Here is a 19,014-nt window from a genome sequence, read left to right as displayed (position 1 = left end):
TATCCAGGAAAACCCAGATCAACAGAAACACCAAAGACTTTATCCCTAGAAATGGAAGGACACCCTGAAAATGGGCTATATCTGGAGGCAATTTGAAAGACCGGGCCAGGATAGAGGTGTCTAGTGAGATGCTGTCAGCAGTCAATGTCTCAGTAGGGATGACAGGCTTAAGAAAACAAAGTTTACATATGAACAACTAAACTAATTTGCCACAATTTAGAAAGTAGGGCTGATATTTGCTAGTAAAGGTTTGTGAGTTTATGATCACAAACCAAAAACGGACTCTGACACAGAACATTAATAACTACCCTTCTGCAATTGTGGAAATTTCCAGATAATGTAAATATCACCATTGTCAGCAAAGAAAATATCCTGATACATCATGGTTCCTGACAAAGGTGTTGGTCAGTATATGATAAGACAGGTCATCTTGTAGCTTTGACATTTCAATTGTAGCCACACCAGTTGGAAGACTTCAGTGAGTGAAGACTTAGAAGAAGTGTTAACACATTAGATGGGCTAACATCTGACACACTATCACAAACATAAGAGATTCTGCAGATGCTGGAAATCCAACGCAATACACACAAAAAGCTGGAGGAACTCAGCAGTTCAGGCAACATCACTGGAAATGAATAAATAGCTGATGTTTCAGGCCGAGATCCTTCATCAGCACTGTATACATATTTATCTGATACATTATACCTTGCTCATATTTTGACAGATGAATTCATCCCTGAACGTTCTTCTTCACTTTCCTTCTTTCTTGTTATGTCCATGCACCTTATAGTCTACCTGCGGTGCACTTTCCTTGTAGCTGTTACACTCTATTCTACATTCTGTTATTGTTTTAACTTGTTCTACGTTAATATACTGTGTAGTGAACTGATCTGTATAAACAGCTTTTCAGACAAGCTTTTCACTGTATCTTGGTGCATATGACAATAATAACCAATTTCAATTCCAGCTTGTCCTGATCTTTGAACTATTGCATTCCGAAGGGAATGCGTATGAAGTCATCCATGTCTAGGAAAGATTGCTTTGTACACTAGGTCTTCAAAACAAGATAAAATCCTTTATCACCTTGCACACCACAGTTTGCAAATTTAAGTAGCTTTACAGAACTGTAAAAAGGACCAAATAATTGCATAAACCTATAACAATTCAGAAGAAATAAACAAGCACAGAACATATAATCTATTTTGCCATCTGCCTAAATTTTCCAGCATTGCATACAAATGGAATCAGCCTATAATATTGTACACATTAAAAGTACTTAAATGTAAGATTTACATTTGGGACGGCATAGTAGCCTAGTGGTTAGACTAATGCTTTACAGCACCAGTGGTCTGGGTTCATTCCCTGCTGCTGTCTATAAGGAGCTTGTAGTTCTCTCCATGACCACATGGGTTTCCTTCAGGTGCTTTGGTTCCCTCCCACATTCCAAAGATGTTTGGGTTAGGAGGTTGTGTATCATGTAGACAACTAGGATGCAATATCCATGGTCAACCTCAACCAATAGCCAGCCTTCGGGGGGAGAGGGACAGAGAGGAGGAGGGAGAGGGGGAGAGGGGGGGAAGAGAGAGGGGGGGAAGAGAGAGGGGGGGGAAGAGAGAGGGGGGGAAGAGAGAGGGGGGAGAGAGGGGGGGGAGAGAGGGGGGGAGAGAGAGGGGGGGGAGAGAGGGGGGGAGAGAGAGGGGGGAGAGAGAGGGGGGGAGAGAGAGGGGGGGGAGAGAGAGGGGGGGAGAGAGGGGGGGGAGAGAGAGGGGGGGAGAGAGAGGGGGGAGAGAGAGGGGGGGAGAGAGAGGGGGGAGAGGGGGGGAGAGAGAGGGGGGAGAGAGAGGGGGGGAGAGAGGGGGGAGAGAGGGGGGGAGAGAGGGGAAGAGAGGGGGAAGAGAGGGGGAAGAGGGGGGAAGAGGGGGGAAGAGGGGGGGAGAGAGGGGGAGAGAGGGGGAGAGAGGGGGAGAGAGGGGGAGAGAGGGGGACAGGGAGGGGTAAGGGGAGAGAGGGAGAGGCAGAGGGTTAACATTTCAGCTCAAGATCTTTCAGCATTATTTCTGTTTATTTCAGGTTTCTAGCATCTACAGTTATCTGCTTTCATTGGCATTGATGTTCAACTATTAAAAAGTAGCTGTTTCAAAAGAGGAAAAGGTTTATTTAAGCTTTCCAAATACATGGAAGCTTTGTGGAATTAGGATTAAATCTTGCAACCAGTTACTTAGCAAATGTCATAAAATAAGCACTTGGGCCTTATACTAAACAGAGTCTTGTCATACACTCCTTTGTCAGAGTATGCAGAGGAGTTTAGCAAAATTTATCTAAATTACCATTTCATTTTGGATTTATGAGTTAATAATATATTCTTATCCATCATTGACACCGCACTTCCTTTCCAGCTAACAGTAGATTTATCTTTGTCATAAGAACATAACGATAGTGTAATAAATCATTGCTATTTTCATTTCTACATGACCACAGTATAATAATAGAAGTGTGATCACTCAAGATGAGCATGATGTTTTCCCAAGGGGTTAAGACAACTGGGGACCCTTCACTGTTGCAGCCTTCCTCCACCTTCATTGTCATTATGATGTGTCATCTTCCACCAGCTCCACCGTTGTGGTCTTGGTTGGATCATTTTTTTATCTGGAAGTTCTCCCTTGATCTTATTGCCATGGGTGACCCTACCAGGAGCTAAATAACAGTAGTACTGTGGTCACTCTAGTTCTCCCAATGAGTTGTTTCCTTAATGCAGATTGCCTTTGCGTGACTTTGTTTAACATTTACAGCCACAACTCAACCTCTGATAGATCAGGGTCAGGGATGATATCGGATGCAAGATGACTGGGGACCCTTGACTGCTACAGGTTCCCTCTGCCTTTGCTGTCGTTGCAATCTGTCATCTTCCACCAGCCCCACTGCTGAGGTCTGAGTTGCATCACTTTTTGTCTGGAACATCCACCTTGATCCTACCAGGAGCCAAGATCCAGACAGCATTGCTCTCAGGATCTCGGGAATTTGAAATAGAGGCTCTTTAATATTAGCAATGATATTAGCTGGATAGCCATAATGCTTGAGAAGAGAAAGGATTGCCAATTAAATTATCATGCAAAGTTTGCACAGTTGGCAGCATACTGGAATGTAGTTATTTTGAACCAGCAATTATTTAGTTTTAAAATTATTTATCTCCAATTTATTCCTTTTGAATTTTCAAGCAATAACTGGCTATTGTGCATCTAATTCTCCGCTCCTCTGATATCGATACAGTTACAAAGAAGGCTCAACAGTGGCTATATTTCATTAGGAGTCTGAAGAGATTTGATATGTCATCAAAGACATTTGCAAATTTCTACAGATGTACCGTGGAGAGCATTCTAACAGGCTGCATCACTGCCTGGTATGGGGCGGGTGGGCGTGTGCCCTCTGCACAGTATCAAAATAAGCTACAGAGAGTAAACTCAGTCAGTTCCATGATGGGCACTAGCCTTCCCAGCATAAAGGACATCTTCAAGGAGTGATGCCTCCATCATTAACGACCCCCATCACCCACTTCTCATTGCTACCATTAGGAAGGAGGTACAGGAGCCTGAAGACACACACTTGGTGATTCAGGAACAGCTTCTTCCCCTCTGCCATTCAATTTCTGAATGGACAATGAACTCGTAAATATTTCACTACTTTTATTTCTCTTTTTGCTCTACTTATTTAAATATATATATATATATATATATATATATATATATATATATATATATACATACATATACACACACACACTTCTTACCGTAATTTAGTTTTTATTATGTATTGCAATGTACAGCTGCTGCATAGCAAATTTCATAACATATGCCAATGATATTAAACCTGATTCTGGTATTTTACTGTGATCAGCTTCAAAGGGGAACTGATTATCTTCCCAGAAGTAGCATTCTTAATCTTTCATATTCTTTCTGTAAATTGGACACAATTCTTACACTCATTTCCACCGCAACTTGGTCAGTGGAAGGGAAAGCACCAACATAGTTTGGTCATATGAAGCAGGTTTCATAATTGAAGGAACATTGTGAAGGAATGCACACTCACCGTGGAACCTTTACAAATTCAACTAATTTCTAAATTTGATGACAAATGCTAAATATCACTATAGTATGTACATTGGTAAATTCCAACAGCTTTTGAAATATATTTAAAACATATTTAAAACTCACAATATTTAATATAATCTCTCAGTTGCAAATATAAATTTAGAGATTATCATTACAACAAACAGTTTGAAATTTTATGATGTTTTAAGAGGGTATAATGATACAAGACTAGGCACATATAACAGGACAAGTTCAGTCAGAAGAAAATGTCAAAGAAATGTTAGAAGAGGATTGTTAGAGAGTGATCTTGAGAGTTTTTCAGCTAAAACATATGCTAATAGTTAGCTGATTACAATCAGGGACAGTAAGAGGCATGCAGATATCACAGACAGTGGTAGAGATGGAAGACTTTACAGAGATAGTTAGGGGTGAGGCAGTAAGAATATGCATTTTAAAACTGAGCTGTGACTTAACAAGAGTCAATATACATTCACGAATACCAGCGGGTGAATGGGAAAATGAAAGCCAGTATATAAGCACATTAACTTTTCAGATGACCTCTAATTTGTGGAACATGGGAAATCTCAGGAGCAGAATAAAGCCATTCAGTCCATTGGGTCTATTCTGCCATTCCATCATGGCTGATTTACTATCCTTCTCAACCATATTCTCCTACCTTCTTCCCATAAACTTTGATGCCTTAACTAATCAAGAATCTATCAACCTCCACTTTAAATGCAGTGTCTATAAAAAGTATTCACCCTCCTTGGAAGTTACAACATTGAATCACAGTGGATTTAATTTGGTTTTTTGACTTTGTGACAAAGTGAAACAAATCTCCTCAAAGTTATCTAAATTTATTACAATTATTACACATAAATAATTGATTGCATAAGTATTCACCCCTTCAAGTCAGTATTTAGTAGATACATCTTTGGCAGCAATTATAGCATTGACTCTGTGTGGATAGGTGTTTTTCAGCTTTGCACATCTGGAGACTGCAATTTTTCCTGATTCTTCTTTACAAACCTGCTTAAGCTCTGTCCAATTGCATGGAGATTGTGAGTGAACAGCCCTTTTCATGTCCAGCCACAAATTCTCAATTGAATTGAAGTCTGGACTCTAACTTGGTCACTCCAGGACATTAACTTTTTTATTTTTAAGCCATTCCTGTGTAGCTTTGGCTTTATGCTTGGGGTTATTGTCTTGCTGGAAAACAAATCTTCACTTAAGTCGCAGTTCTCTTGCAGACTGCATCAGGTTTTCCATGCTTCACGGTAGGGATGGTGTGTTTTTGATGATGTGCGATATTTTAGTGTTTAGGTTGATAGACAAAAAGCTCAATTTTGGTTTCATCAGACCATTGAACCTTCTTCCACTGGATTTCAGAATCTCCCATCTACATTCTAGTAAACTCCAGCTGAGATTTCATGTGAGTTTTTTTCCAACAGTGGTCATTTCTTTGCCACTCTCCCATAAAGCTGCGACTGGTGAAGTACCCGGGCAACAGTTGGTGAATGCATAGTCTGTTCCATCTTACTGAAGCTTGTAACTCCTCCAGAGTTGTCATAGGTCTCTTGGTGGCCTCCCTCACTAGTCTCCTTCTTACACCATCACTCAGATTTTGAAGACAGCCTGCTCTGGGCAGATTTACAATCGTGCTATATACTTTCCATTCCTCAATGATTGACTTAACTGTACTCCAAGCGATATTAAGTGACTTGGAAATTTTCCCCTATCCATCTCCTGACGTCTGCTTTTCAATAGCTTTAGGCAGAGTTGCTTGGAGTGTTCTTTTTGTCTTCATGGTGTAGTTTTTGCCAGGATATTTACTCAACAGCAGTTGGACCTTCCAGGTACAGGTGTATTATTTATTGTAATGCCTGCACTGTTTTGTGCACTTTATGCAGTCCTGGGCAAATCTGTAGTCTAGTGTTTTTTTCTGTGTTGTTTTTGCGTAGTTTATGCACTATTTCATGTAGCACCATGGTCCTGAAAAATGTTGTCTCATTTTTACTGTGTACTGTACCAGCAGTTATGGTCAAAATGACAATAAAAAGTGCCTTGACTTGACTTGAATAAAAGGGTTATCCTACAAGGAATATTTGATGGCTCTGGGTCTGTACTCGCTGGAATTCAGAAGGATGGGGGGGGGGGGGGGGGGAGAATCTCATTGAAATCTTTGGAATGTTAAAAGGCCTAGACAAAATAGATGTGAAAAGGATGTTTCCCATGGTGGGAGAGTCTAGGACAAGAGGGCACAGTGTCAGGATAGAGGGGTGCCCTTTCAAAACAGAGATGCAGAGAAATTTCTTTAGCCAAAGGGTGGTGAATTTCTGGAATTTGTTGCCTCATGCAGCTGTGGATGCCAGGTCTTTGGTGTATTTAAGGCATAGATTGATAGGTTCTTGATTGAACATGGCATCAAAGGTTATGTGGAGAAGGCCGGGAACTGGGGTTGAGGAGGAGATTTTTTTTTAAATGATCAGCCATGATTGAATGGCAGAGCAGACTTGATGGGCCAGAAGACCTAATTCTCCTCCTATGTCTTATGGTCTTACTGAATACTTACGTGATCAATTATGTTGTGTTTTATATTAGTAATTAATTTAGATCACTCTGTAGAGATCTATTTTCACTTTTACATGGAAGAGTCTTTTTCTGTTGATCAGTGTTTCAAAAAAAAAAGGTAAATTATATCCATCGTGATTCAATGTTGTAAAAAATAAAAGATGAAAACTTCTGGGGTAGGGGTGAATACTTTTTACAGGCACTGTATACCAAATAGCATAGCCTCCACAGTGATCCGTGGCAATGAATTCCACAGATTCACCACCCTCTGGCTAAAGAAATTCCTCCTCATCTCTGTTCTAAAGGGATGTCTCTGTATTCTGAGCCTGTGCCTCTGGTCCTAGACTCCCCCACTGCAGAAAACATGCTCTCCACATCCACTCTATCTAATTTGATTGGTATCAATGAGATCCACCCACATTCTTCTAAACCCCAGTGATAGGTACAAGTCCAGAGCCATCACATACTCCTCATACATTAACGCTTTCATTCCTGGTATCATTCTTGTGAACCTCCTCGAGACCCTCTCCAATACCAACACATTTTTTCTTAGATAAGCGGACATGAGAGTAGTCAGGTAAAGATAATAAATATAGGAATAGGTAAGTGTTTAGAGGAGTACTTCAGCCATGTTGGGTGGAGTAAGGATGATTTACCGCAGTGGAATAGATAGGTTGATACATGTCAATAGCTCAGCTCAGGAGTGAATTCACCAAAGTTGCAGAAACACAAGGCTCATCATCAGTCAGTTACTAAATAGAGCAGGGGTTCCCACCTTTTTTTATGCTATGGACCCCTACCATTAACCAAGGGCTTCGTGGAGCTCAGGTTGGGAATGACTACTGATATTCAGGGATCAGAGTTTCTACAAGGGAACACACACAATAGGCTTTGCTTTTCTCCAATATTTACTCGGAAAAAGATTCTGCTTATCCAGACCAACTGTCCGACCAGAATTTAGCAACCACGGCAAGGGGAAGCAAGTGAGCAGCAAGTCTTCCCTCAGGCTGTGAGACTAATGAATAACCTGACACCACTGAATCTCGGCACTAGGATAGCGAGCTGCTTATCGTTTATCTGTGCTGCACACTATGTGTATTTTGAATTATATGTTATTAACTTATTTGTGGTAACATTTTGTTTTACATGCTGTGTGAGATATACTGTATAACTGTGGGTGCACTGTGGTCTGGAAGAACGTTGCTTCAATTGGCTGTACATATAAGACCGTAAGGCATAGGAGCAGAATTAGACCATTCAGCCCACTGAGTACGCTCCGCCTTTCCACCATGGCTGATCCCAGATCCCACTCAACCACATACACCTGCCTTTTCACCATATCCTTTGATAAGTTTCCTGAATGGTCAGGACATCAATTTCCGCTTTAAATATACCCACGGACTTTGCCTCCTCTGCAGGTCAGATGACAATAAACTTGAACTTGAAGTGAGGTAAAACCAGCTATTCTCAGTGCATATGCAGAGACCAACCCAGTGCTTTTGGAAGAAATCCGAAAGAAATAGTATAAAGAGGAGAAATGGGAGACATCGAAACAACTGGGAGATTCCAAACATAATGTCACAGTAATATCTGTGAAATACACTCAGTGTATCTAATAAAAGTGGCCACTGAGTGTATGTTTGTGGTCTTCAGCTGCTGTAGCCTATCCACTTCAGGTTTAGACATGTTGAACATTCAGGCACGGTCTTCTGCACACCACTGCTGTAACATGTGGTTATTTGAGTTACTTTTATATTCCTGTCAGCGTGAATCAGTCTAGCCATTCTCCTCTGACCTCTCTCATTTACAAAGCATTTTCACCCACAGAACTGCCGTTCACTGGCTGCTTCTTTGTTTATCGTACCATTCTCTGTAAACTCCCAGGAGATCAGCAGTTTTTGAGATACTCAAATCCCCCCATCTGGCACCAATAATCATTCCACAGTCAAAGTCACTGAAATCACATTTCTTCCCTATTCTGATGTTTCATAAACATTTCAAATGACATTTTGCTCTTCCCATTTATATGGGTACATTTCGAGTCCAATGTATCTCAAAAGTTCATTTCAGAGGACATTAGAGTCTTACATAATCAGTTACATAGCTAACTGAACTTATTAAAATTTAGATCTATTATGAGAATTCTATTTATTTAGAGATACAGCACAGAACATGCTCTTCTGGCCCAACGAGCCGGACTGCCCAGCAACCCACCTATTTAACCCTAGCCTAATCATGACACTATTTACAATGGCCAATTACCTTACTTGTAAAAACAATCACTATTCACAATATAGGTGTTAAATGTCAATAGAATCTACACGCTGACAATGATATTTTGCAGTTAGTAAAGCAATTGCCCTTTAGTTGGTGTGTGTGGCTTGGATCGCTATCTCATAGACTCCTGCTGTGCAAAGGGAAGCTAAGCTCTTCAAAGATCTTTCTTGCCTGAGCTGTCTGCACTCTATCCTTGCCTGGATATTATGTTAACCCTTGTCTTACTGCAACTTCCACACATGCTCTCCCTATACACCATCGTATGCAAAACCAGAAGTTTACGTCTATACCATCAGAGATTAAATTCACAAATGAGGCTGAAAGCTACAGTAGAATGTAACTGAGATCACGAATGTGGAGAATATTTCCTATGTTAGCTTGTTTTTGAAGCAGTACTCGGATATTAAACTGGCTTGAGATCGCCACACTCACAGATCAGCATACTCATTGTTGCTGGAATGTCATAGTAGCTGTCAAACTCTGCCTTTATTTTCAGTTGCACTTCTGTAAAGCCAGCATAATGACAGTCAATGTGTTTTACTGGATTTTCCTTTGAGCTTTTCAATACAATTCCTGAAAGCAAAGCACTGTTAACATTGTCAAATTCTAATTAATAAAGTAGTGTGACCAAATTCATGCATTTACTTTTAAATTCCATTAAAAAGCTGTGGGCAAGGCAAGATTAAATTCACCATTTACCAAGGCAAGGATAATTTGAGGTGGCACAGTAGTGTAGTGGTTAACGTAATGCTATTACAGCGCCAGTAACCAGGGCTCATTTCCCACTATTGTCTGTAAAGAGTTTGTATGTTCTCCCTGTGATTGGTGTGTTTCCTCCGGGTGCTCCAGTTTCCTCCTACATTCCAAAGACATACGGCTTAGTAGATTAATTGGTCACATGGGTGTAATCAGGCAACATGGACTAATTGGGCCAGAAGGGCTTTTTACCATGCTGTATTGTTGAAGAAATAAATTTACCTACAAAAAGTGATGGATACAGATCAGTCCAGGAAATAGCCACCCCACCACTGAGCACATCTATAAGGAGAGCTGCCACAAGCAAACAGTGTCTATCATCAAGGACCCCAACCATCCAGGCCATGCTCTTTTCTCACTGCCGCCATCAGGAAGGAGGTACAGGAGTCTTAGGTTTCACATCACCAGGTCCAGGAACAATTATTACCTACAATCATCAGAGTCTTAAACTTGCGTGATAACTTCACTCACCTCAACACTGAACTGATTATACAACCTATGGACTTGCTTTCAAGGATTTTATAACTCATGTTCTCAGCATTATTTAATAACCATCATTATTATTTGCTTTTTAATTGCACAGTTTGTTGTTTGTCAGATTTTGTGTGTAATTTTTTTATTGATTGTATTGTTTCTTAGTTCCACTGTGAATGCCTGCAAGACAATGAATCGCAAAGCAATACTTTGATAATAACTTTTCTTTGTACTTTGAGTTTATTCTGATGTTAAATAAAAGCAAACATTAGAATTCTGTGAGTTTTAAAGATTTAGACTATAAAACAAGTAGGTCTAGAAATTCAACTGTAATTGGTAGCAATAAAAACACCATATGGTAGTAACATCATATTATACCGGGTAAATCTCAGAGGCAGAGTACAAAGTGCTGGTATATTATGTAATAAGCTTAGTGCCACTGACTGAGGGTGAACATTTAGTTGCACTCATCATCAGCAAGATCAAGGAATTGACTGAGGACTTCAGGAAGGGGAAATCGAAGGGAACTCATCAAGGGATCAGACGGGGAAAGGGTGAGCAGTTTCAAGTTCCTGGGTGGCAACATCTCTGAGGATCTATCCTGGGCCCAACATTTTGATGCAATTACAAAGAAGACATGACAGCGCCTAAATTTCACTAGGTATTTGGGAATTGATATATCACCATAGACACTTGCAAATCTCTACAGGTATACTGTGAAGAGCATTCTAACCGGTTGCATCACTGTTTGGTACGGAGGGGCCACTGCAGAGGATCAGAAAAAGCTGCAGAAAGTTGCAAATTCAGCCATCTCCATCATGGGCACTAGCCTCCTCAGCATCCAGGACATCTACAAAAGGTGAAGCCTCAAAAAGATGGCTTCCATCATTAAGGACCCCCATTACCCAGGACTATAAGTGCTTCTCCTTATAGATGCTGCCTGACCTGCTGTGTTCCACCAGCATTTTGAGTGTGTTGTTCAAACAATTAGGGATCAGTTGAGATGGAAGCTTAGATAAAAATGAAACATGAAAATACATTTTTATTCACGCTGGATACTGAAAATTTTGTCATACCAACCATGATTAAAATTTATTGCTATTCAATAATTGAAGGACTTGGATCCATGCATCAACGTATTCAGTACTTGTGTTAGGTTGATAGCAGGTAAACATCAAGCCGTTAAGTAAACTAATTCATTGTCAAATTAATTAAGTGACAATAATTGAATGGCATTTTTGAAATGTATGGTTGCAGACTTCTAGTCATTGAAAATAAAAATGTCTGGTGTATATAGCACACTGCTACAATTAACGCCTGTTTCCTAATAAAGCGACAATTTAACTATTTTTACATAAATATTGTACTGCAGCAGAACCAGCAATAGAATCTTCAGCTGTTCCAGAAATGTCAAACTGCACACTGAGAGATTGTAACCAATCCAACTCAAAATTCAAACCAAATTCAAAATCAAAGTGTTTTGGTCAATTTTACTCCGAGATGACTGCATTTTCTTATGGAACAATACACCCAAACACTTATTTGACCAGAAATAAAGTTTTTAAAAAATTACGAGGGGAAGTTTTGGTGAACAAGCTTACTATAGAATATCAGCTATTGGCTGTGCTCACTTATGTACTCATGGCTCTTCCAAAATTAATGGGACTAAATATGTGCAGGTGAATAGTAGCAGTAATCAATGTCGGCATTCACATGTTATGCGAACATCCAAAGATACCCCACTGACTTCCAAAATTGCCCAATTCTTCTAAATTGCATCTCATTTTTTAAATAATAGAACAAGCACCTCAAATTTTAACAAAACATAATTTTTGAAAAGAAGATTGCTTCAAAGAACATGCGTTGAAATTTCAGAAATTTCAATAATCTCACAGCAACCGGTTTGTGCAGTACACTTTTAATCAACAATTTTTAGATATTTAAGGAGATGTAGATATATCTACTATAGAGCCACTGTGTTCATTTTCAAATGAGGCAATTTTTGTGCTTCACAGTTCATTTCAGAATCAGGTTTAACATCACAGGCATATGTCATGAAATTTGTTATAAGCAGTGCAAAGAAAGCTCTTGAATTTATCATTTTAAATTCTGAAGTATTATAGTACTACTATCAATGCTGAGCTCATAAACAAAATAATATTAAAAAGGGAAGTATTCTTAAAAAATAAAATTACCAGAAGTTTTTTGTATTTCTCAGGTACAGAATACTTTAATACTTTAGAAGATTGTTATAGCAGGCCAAATCATATCAATATGTATTTCAAGTTGATATTAAGTATTTTTAAAGAATTCTATTATATTGATTTAGCGAGTAAAAAATATTCATGATTACTATATTTATCCAGCAGAAAATAAGATCTAGAGACCCACCAGACATTTAATTAGTGTTTCATACAAAAAACATAGCATATTTTTAATAAGAAACAAATGACTATATCTTCCATACCTCACCATACTGTCCAAAGCTCTTCAGCCCTATATATGAAGCCAACAGCCGTTAATCCAACTTAAATATAATGAAGTTAAAAAATTCAGAGAAGTTTGTAAAAAAAATAAAGGGGCTTAATTAATATTTGGTGAGCGTCGGCAGGCAGTTACATGAATTTTTTTCTAAACTAACAGTTTGCAACTCTTGTTTAGAGATACTGCATTTTATATTCGGAGTGTACCACAGTAGGCAGTGACGGCAGCTGCTACGATGAGGTTGTGCAGCGGAAAAGGAAATCAGATCAAAGCCCTATCTTAGGGAGAGCAGCAGACATTTTTAGGAAGTAAAATACCACCAGGTTTAGTGCTGGTTCAGGTTAGAAGCCATATAACAACTTTAGTTGCCTTAGAAGATTTACTTGTTAAAAGTATTTGTACACATATTCTGCTTAGTATTTATGGAATTGACTGAGGAATAACATCTTTGCCCAGCATTTCATGTCACAGGATTGTTACACAAGCACTCAAGTGTCAACCGAATGCATAACCCAGTTTTACTTTTCTGACTGGCAATCTTGTAGCTTTCAGAATGAAACATGTACAGACAGATACTCTGGGAGGATGAAAATATTTCCTTATTCCTTTTCAAGAATAGTTGTATAGTGCACTAAAATACTCCAGTACTAAAAAATCCCTTACAGAGATTTATTCCCAAGTTTAATACCCAGATTCAGCTGCCAAGAACTAACAACTACTATGACAGTGTTAGCGTCATTTCCAAAAAGGGTCAGACCATTACAATATTTGGGACTACAAGAACTTGAGTACCTTTTGTTTCAACAGACCATAAGACCATATGACATAGGAGCAGAATTAGGCCATTTGGCCCAATGTGTTGGCTCCATTATTCGTTTATGGCTGATTTATTATCCCTCTCAACCCCATTCTCCTACCTTCTCCCCATAACCTTTGACATCCCGATAAATCAAGAAACTAGCAAGCTTCACTTTAAAACTATCCAATGACATGGCTTCCACAGCCGTCTGTGGCAATGAATTGCACAGATTCTCCACCCTCTGGCTAAAGAAATTCCTTCTCATCTCTGTTCTAAAGTGACACCCTTATGAGGCTGCGCCCTCTAGTCCTAGACAGGTTTTGTTAACTAGCAGAGATAAGTTGAACCAATTTTAAAGCTACAGTAATAATTAAAGGATTTTAACAAATGACAATCAGTCTCTGAAGTTAACTCCAATAAAAATTTATCTATTTGACAAAATCTGTACTTGGCAGGGTTCAGATAGGTACATTCATTCTCTGGAAATACCAATTGCATTCTGCATCATTTTTAACAAGTTCCATGCTTTTTCTTTGTTTCATGGCTGGCTGTGGGAAGACAAATCTCAGGGCTGTATACTGTATACATACTTCAATGATAACTGTACTTTGAATCAATACGATAATTAGCATTCCTAAAATTACAACTCAATGCTGTTTGGATTTTCATTTTGAATTACTTGATGTTAAGGAATAATAAGAAATAATTTCAAGCCACTGCAGACAATTACTTTTCAACATAAACGCAAGAGACTCTGCAGATGCTGGAAATTTAGAGCAACACACACAAAATTCTGGAGGAACTCAGCAGGTCCGGCAGCATCTATGGAAATTAATAAATAATGAATGTTTTGGACCAAGATCCTTCATTAGGATTCAGGAAATGTAAATAGAAGAGTCTGCATTAGATTGTTGCTTCTGGTGCAAAGGATTGGGAAAAGTTGAAAGTTTTAAAGCAAATTCTTGTATTAAACCTGTCCTTCGAGTATAGTGTTGCAAAATCAGAAGTTGTTTAAATTGTACAATCTCACTTAGTGACAAATGTTAGTTATTTGATATCCAGAGATCGATGTGGCATTGATTTTTCAAGCTTGGAATGAAGTACATATGTTTGGACAGTTAAATAAAGATTTGTTCAGGGTTGATCATGAAATGACTAATCTATAAATTAATGGAAAATATGATGCTATTCACAGTGTTTTAATATACAATTTTAAAAACTTCTAAATGAAGATTAAGAAAATTAACTTTCTAATTACAAACAAGGTTCAGTGCCCAATGATGAAATTAAGTTCTTGGCTGAGGTGAAGCGATTTTATAAACATATTTATTACTTATTTTATTAGTAATATTTGCTTTTGTTTTATATTTGTACAATTTGTTGTCTTTTGCCCATTAATTGTTTGTCCACCTTCGTGTACAGTTTTTCTTTTTTTGTGTTTCTTAGTATTTACCATGAATGCCTCTTTCTCAAAGCCAACAGGTTTTTGAATGAACAATGAATCTATGTACACTACCTCACTATTTATTTTCTTTTTTTTGCTCTCTTTTTGCACTACTGATATAATTTTTCTGTATATATTTATTATAATTTATAGCTTTATATTATGTATTGCAATGGTCTGCTGTCATAAAACAACAAATTTCACAATATATGCCAGTGATATTAAACCTGAATCTGATACCGATGCCTGCAAGAGAATGAACCTCAGGGTGGTATATGATGATATATATGCACTTAGATGATAAATCTCCTTTGACCAAGTCTCTGAAGGAAGACTGAACATGAGTAGCAATTGAAATTGAAGGCATGAAGAAATCTAAGAGTAGGAAACCTGAAGCTGTTGTTGAGTTATAGGCTGTTTAATAGCTATTTGATTTGAAATGAGTGTAATTGCAATTTTCATTGTTACATAACACTGCCTGTCATAGGGTTCTTTGCTTCGATTCATACATGGCCATAATTTTTAAAAATTCTTTTGCAATTGATAAACACAAGTGATTCATCTGATGCTTGAAATCCAGAGCAAAATGCAGGAAGAACTCAGCAAGACAGGCAGCATTTATGGAAGTGAATAAGCAGCTGATGTTTCGGGTCAAGACTCTTTATCACGACTGGAAAGGAAGGGGGAAGATGCCAGAATGAGAGGGTGGGGGAGTGAAAAGAGGACAAGCTAGAAAGTGATAACTGAAGCCAGGTGGGATGAAGTAAGAAGCTGGGAGGTGATAGGTGGAAAAGGCAAAGAGCTGGAGGAGAAATCTGAGAACAGCATTATGCCCGTTTTCATACCTCACTGTTGAAGAGAGTTAAGCAGATGAATTCCCTTATCTCCTTTTCATAAGGATTTTTCTGTATCTACTGTAAATGCTTGCAAGAAAATGAATCTCAGGGTAGTATATAGTGACATACATGCACTTTGATAATAAACTGACTTTGAACTTGCTGCAGTTCGGATTTCAATGTATTTGCCTTATTTAAAAGGCTTTCTTATACTGCTACCTTGAAGCAATAAATGAACACTGTAGAAAAATTTGGTATGTTTAGTATAATTTTTTATTTTGTGAAGCATAACCACCTAGAATTTTCCATTAAAAGTAGCATTTTGGCAATGAGAAGCAACAATTTCACTGTTAATAGAGAAAACTTGACTGGAGTACACACAAACTGTGGTGTGAAATCTAGATGTTACTGGCAATATTTCCTTTCTGTCAGATTGAATGTGCGTTAGGAGCCGTTCTTGAGGGCATTCAGTGAACAAACGAGATCTTTGACTACCTACTGTTGGCAACAGAAAACATATTGAAAATGTCACTCCTTGAATGAAGTGCAGCTGTGGTTTTAATGATATTCAAGGCTGCATTTTATTTATTTAGAGATACATCGCGGAACAGGCCCTTCGGGTCCCACAAGTTGCACTGCCCAGTACCCACAGATTTAATCTTAGCCTAATCAGAGGACAATTTACAATGACCAATTAGCCTAATAACCAGTATGTCTTTGGATTGTAGGAAGAAACTGGAGCATCTAGAGGAAACCCACGTGTCCACAGGGAGGAATGTATAACCTCCTAACAGTTGGCATTGGAATTGAATGTCAGACTCTGAAGCCCCGAGTTGTAATAGCATCATGCTAACTGCTATGCTACTGTGGTGCCCACTTGCTGCTTTTATTGTTGGATTTTTACACCCATTTACTACAGAATAAATCCTGTGTCTAAAATTTCAGGTGCAGGTCGAAAGGTCAAAGGGCCTGTATCAGTGCTGTACTTTTCTATGACTCTATACTTGGATTTTAATATTCTCAAAGCCATCAAAGTTCCAGGTTATATATGCAATATAATCAATAGTTCCCTCTCTATAAAATGATTTCTATCCTGGCTTCCTGTCTATGAAAATCTTTATTTCATATTGTGATCGCTTCAAGGCTCAAGACCAGAAAAGCTTTCTGTTCTTTGTTGCACGCTCTGTTGTCTTCATCGGAACTGAATTGCAAAGTGCATGTGCAATTAACCATACCACAGAGGACAATATAGATTACTAATTTAATTGGTTCAGCACAACATTGTGGGCAGAATGGCCTGTTATTCTACTGTACTATTCTATGGTCTATGTTCTGGATTTTGTACAGTTCAAGGAATCATTCTTCTGCATCATACTGCGATTCAGAACAAAAGTAGAATTCATCCAATCCTATTAAACAAATGACTTATAGTTTTATGTTAAAATATATTTTGTCTAAACTTATCAAGCCTGCAAAAGATTCTACCTCTTAAATCTTGTTTTATAACAGAAGTAATTGTAGAGACAAACATGACATTTTTAAATCAATTTTACTCATGCTACTGCCAATGTTTCTGAAGTCAGTTTTGCCTTATGCATAGTTGAAGATGATGAATTGAGCCAGGACCCATTTATTAAACAACTGTAGAAAAGCAATGGAAAATTCATTTGCAAAGCCCACAAAATGCTGGAGGAACTCAGCAGGTCAGGCAACATCTATGGAGGGGAGTAAAGAGTCAAAATTTCAGGCAGAGACCTTTCATCAGGACAGAAAGAGAAGGGGGAAGATACCAGAATAAGGTGGGGGGAAGACAAGGGGAACAAGCTGGAAGGTGATAAGTGAAGCCAAGTGGGTGGGGGAGGGCAGGGGCAAAGTAAGAAGCTGGGAGGTAATAGGTGTAAAAGGTGATGGCTGGAGAAGGAGGAATCTGATAAGAGAGGAGAGTAGACCAGGAGAGAAAGAGAAGGAGGAGGGGCACCAGGGGGAAGTGATGGGTAGATAAGGAGTAGAGATAGGAGGCCAGAATGGGGAATAATAATTTCATTTTATCTCTTTCATTTGTCAAATTACAGTGCCTTGAAAAAGTATTCAGCCTCCAATCCTTTGCTCACATAAATGAGTATTAAAAACAGGGATTTTGATCAATTTAACTGAGAATTTTTATTTGTAAATCACATGCTTCTTTTTTTTGCAGTAGAATCCAAAAAAAGAGAAAATTGTAAAGCACAAAAAACTCAAAAAATCAAAAACTGAGATGTCAGCAGTTCAAAAGTATTCATCCACTTTTGCTCACCTCTGATAGTTATTACAACCAACAGTCTTTTTGGATAAGACTCCTATTAGCTTTGCACAACCCGATAGAGCAAGATTTTCCCATTCCTCCTTGCAAAATTGCTCAAGCTGTGCCAGGTTAGTTTGGAAGCAGCAATAGACAACAATCATAAGGTCTTCCCAGAGGTGTTCGATCTGGTTACCATCAGGACTCTAACTGGGTCACTTAAGGACATCAATTTTCTTCATTTGAAGCTACTCCATGGTTGTCCTGGCTGTGTGTTTTGGGTCGTTGTTCTGCTGAAAGACAAACTTCCCCCCCAGTTTAATCTTTCTGGCAGAGGCTAGCAGGTTTTATCCAGGATCTCTCTGTATTTAACCACACTCATCTTCCCATCAATCCTAACCAGATTTCCAGTCCATGCTACTGAAAAGAATCCCCACAGTATAATGCTACCTCCACCATACTTTACTGTCGAGATGGTGTTGCAGCTCATTCGGAGTGACTATTGACATCACAGTAGCCTATCTTACAAGTGCCATTCTCCAACTAAGTTTAGAAGGATGGCCTGACCTAGGCAGTGTGGCTGTGGATTCGTATTCTTCCACTTCTTCATGACAGACTGCACTAAGTTCTGAGGTATCTTCAGATGGTCTTGTATCCTTTCCCAGATTTGTGCTTCTCTATTATCATTTCTCTGACTTGTCTTGATGCTCTTTTGTTTGAATTTTGGTTTGGTCTACTGAAAATCTATCATACCGTTGGACCTTCAGAAAAAGGGGCACTTATTCTTACGAATCATTGAAAATAGGTGATCCTCCAATTTTCTACATCAACAAATTGGGTGAACTGGTAAGGTAATATATTGCACCTGAGGAAAGTTAGCATAGCAATTACAATATAAAAGGGAAGAACATGTTTTCAGCCTCACAATTTTGGTTTTTAATTTTTAGTAAATTGTTGATAGGGTTTGAAATTTCTCTTTCGATTTGACATGATGCCATACACTTTGTAGA

At 38.6% G+C, this 19,014-nt stretch overlaps 1 protein-coding gene across 5 annotated transcripts in view; it reads right to left on the bottom strand.

Annotated features, from left to right (window-relative positions):
• ptpn11b (protein tyrosine phosphatase non-receptor type 11b) overlaps positions 1 to 19,014 on the bottom strand; it is a 142,271-nt gene that overhangs the window by 99,127 nt on the left and 24,130 nt on the right. Inside the window, exon 1 of one of the 5 annotated variants that reach the window (XM_073032325.1) lies at positions 12,631 to 12,823. The exons of the other annotated variants lie outside the window; for them this stretch is intronic. Coding sequence (XP_072888426.1) covers positions 12,631 to 12,638 — 8 coding nt within the window. The 5' untranslated portion in view covers positions 12,639 to 12,823. Of the gene's footprint in view, positions 1 to 12,630; positions 12,824 to 19,014 lie in introns of those variants that run through there. 5 annotated transcript variants of the gene reach the window in all.

This window comes from Hemitrygon akajei, chromosome 29 (genome assembly GCF_048418815.1).
Source record: "Hemitrygon akajei chromosome 29, sHemAka1.3, whole genome shotgun sequence".
In the NCBI taxonomy this organism is placed as follows: domain Eukaryota; kingdom Metazoa; phylum Chordata; class Chondrichthyes; order Myliobatiformes; family Dasyatidae; genus Hemitrygon; species Hemitrygon akajei.
This window is presented reverse-complemented; position numbering and strand designations above follow the sequence as displayed.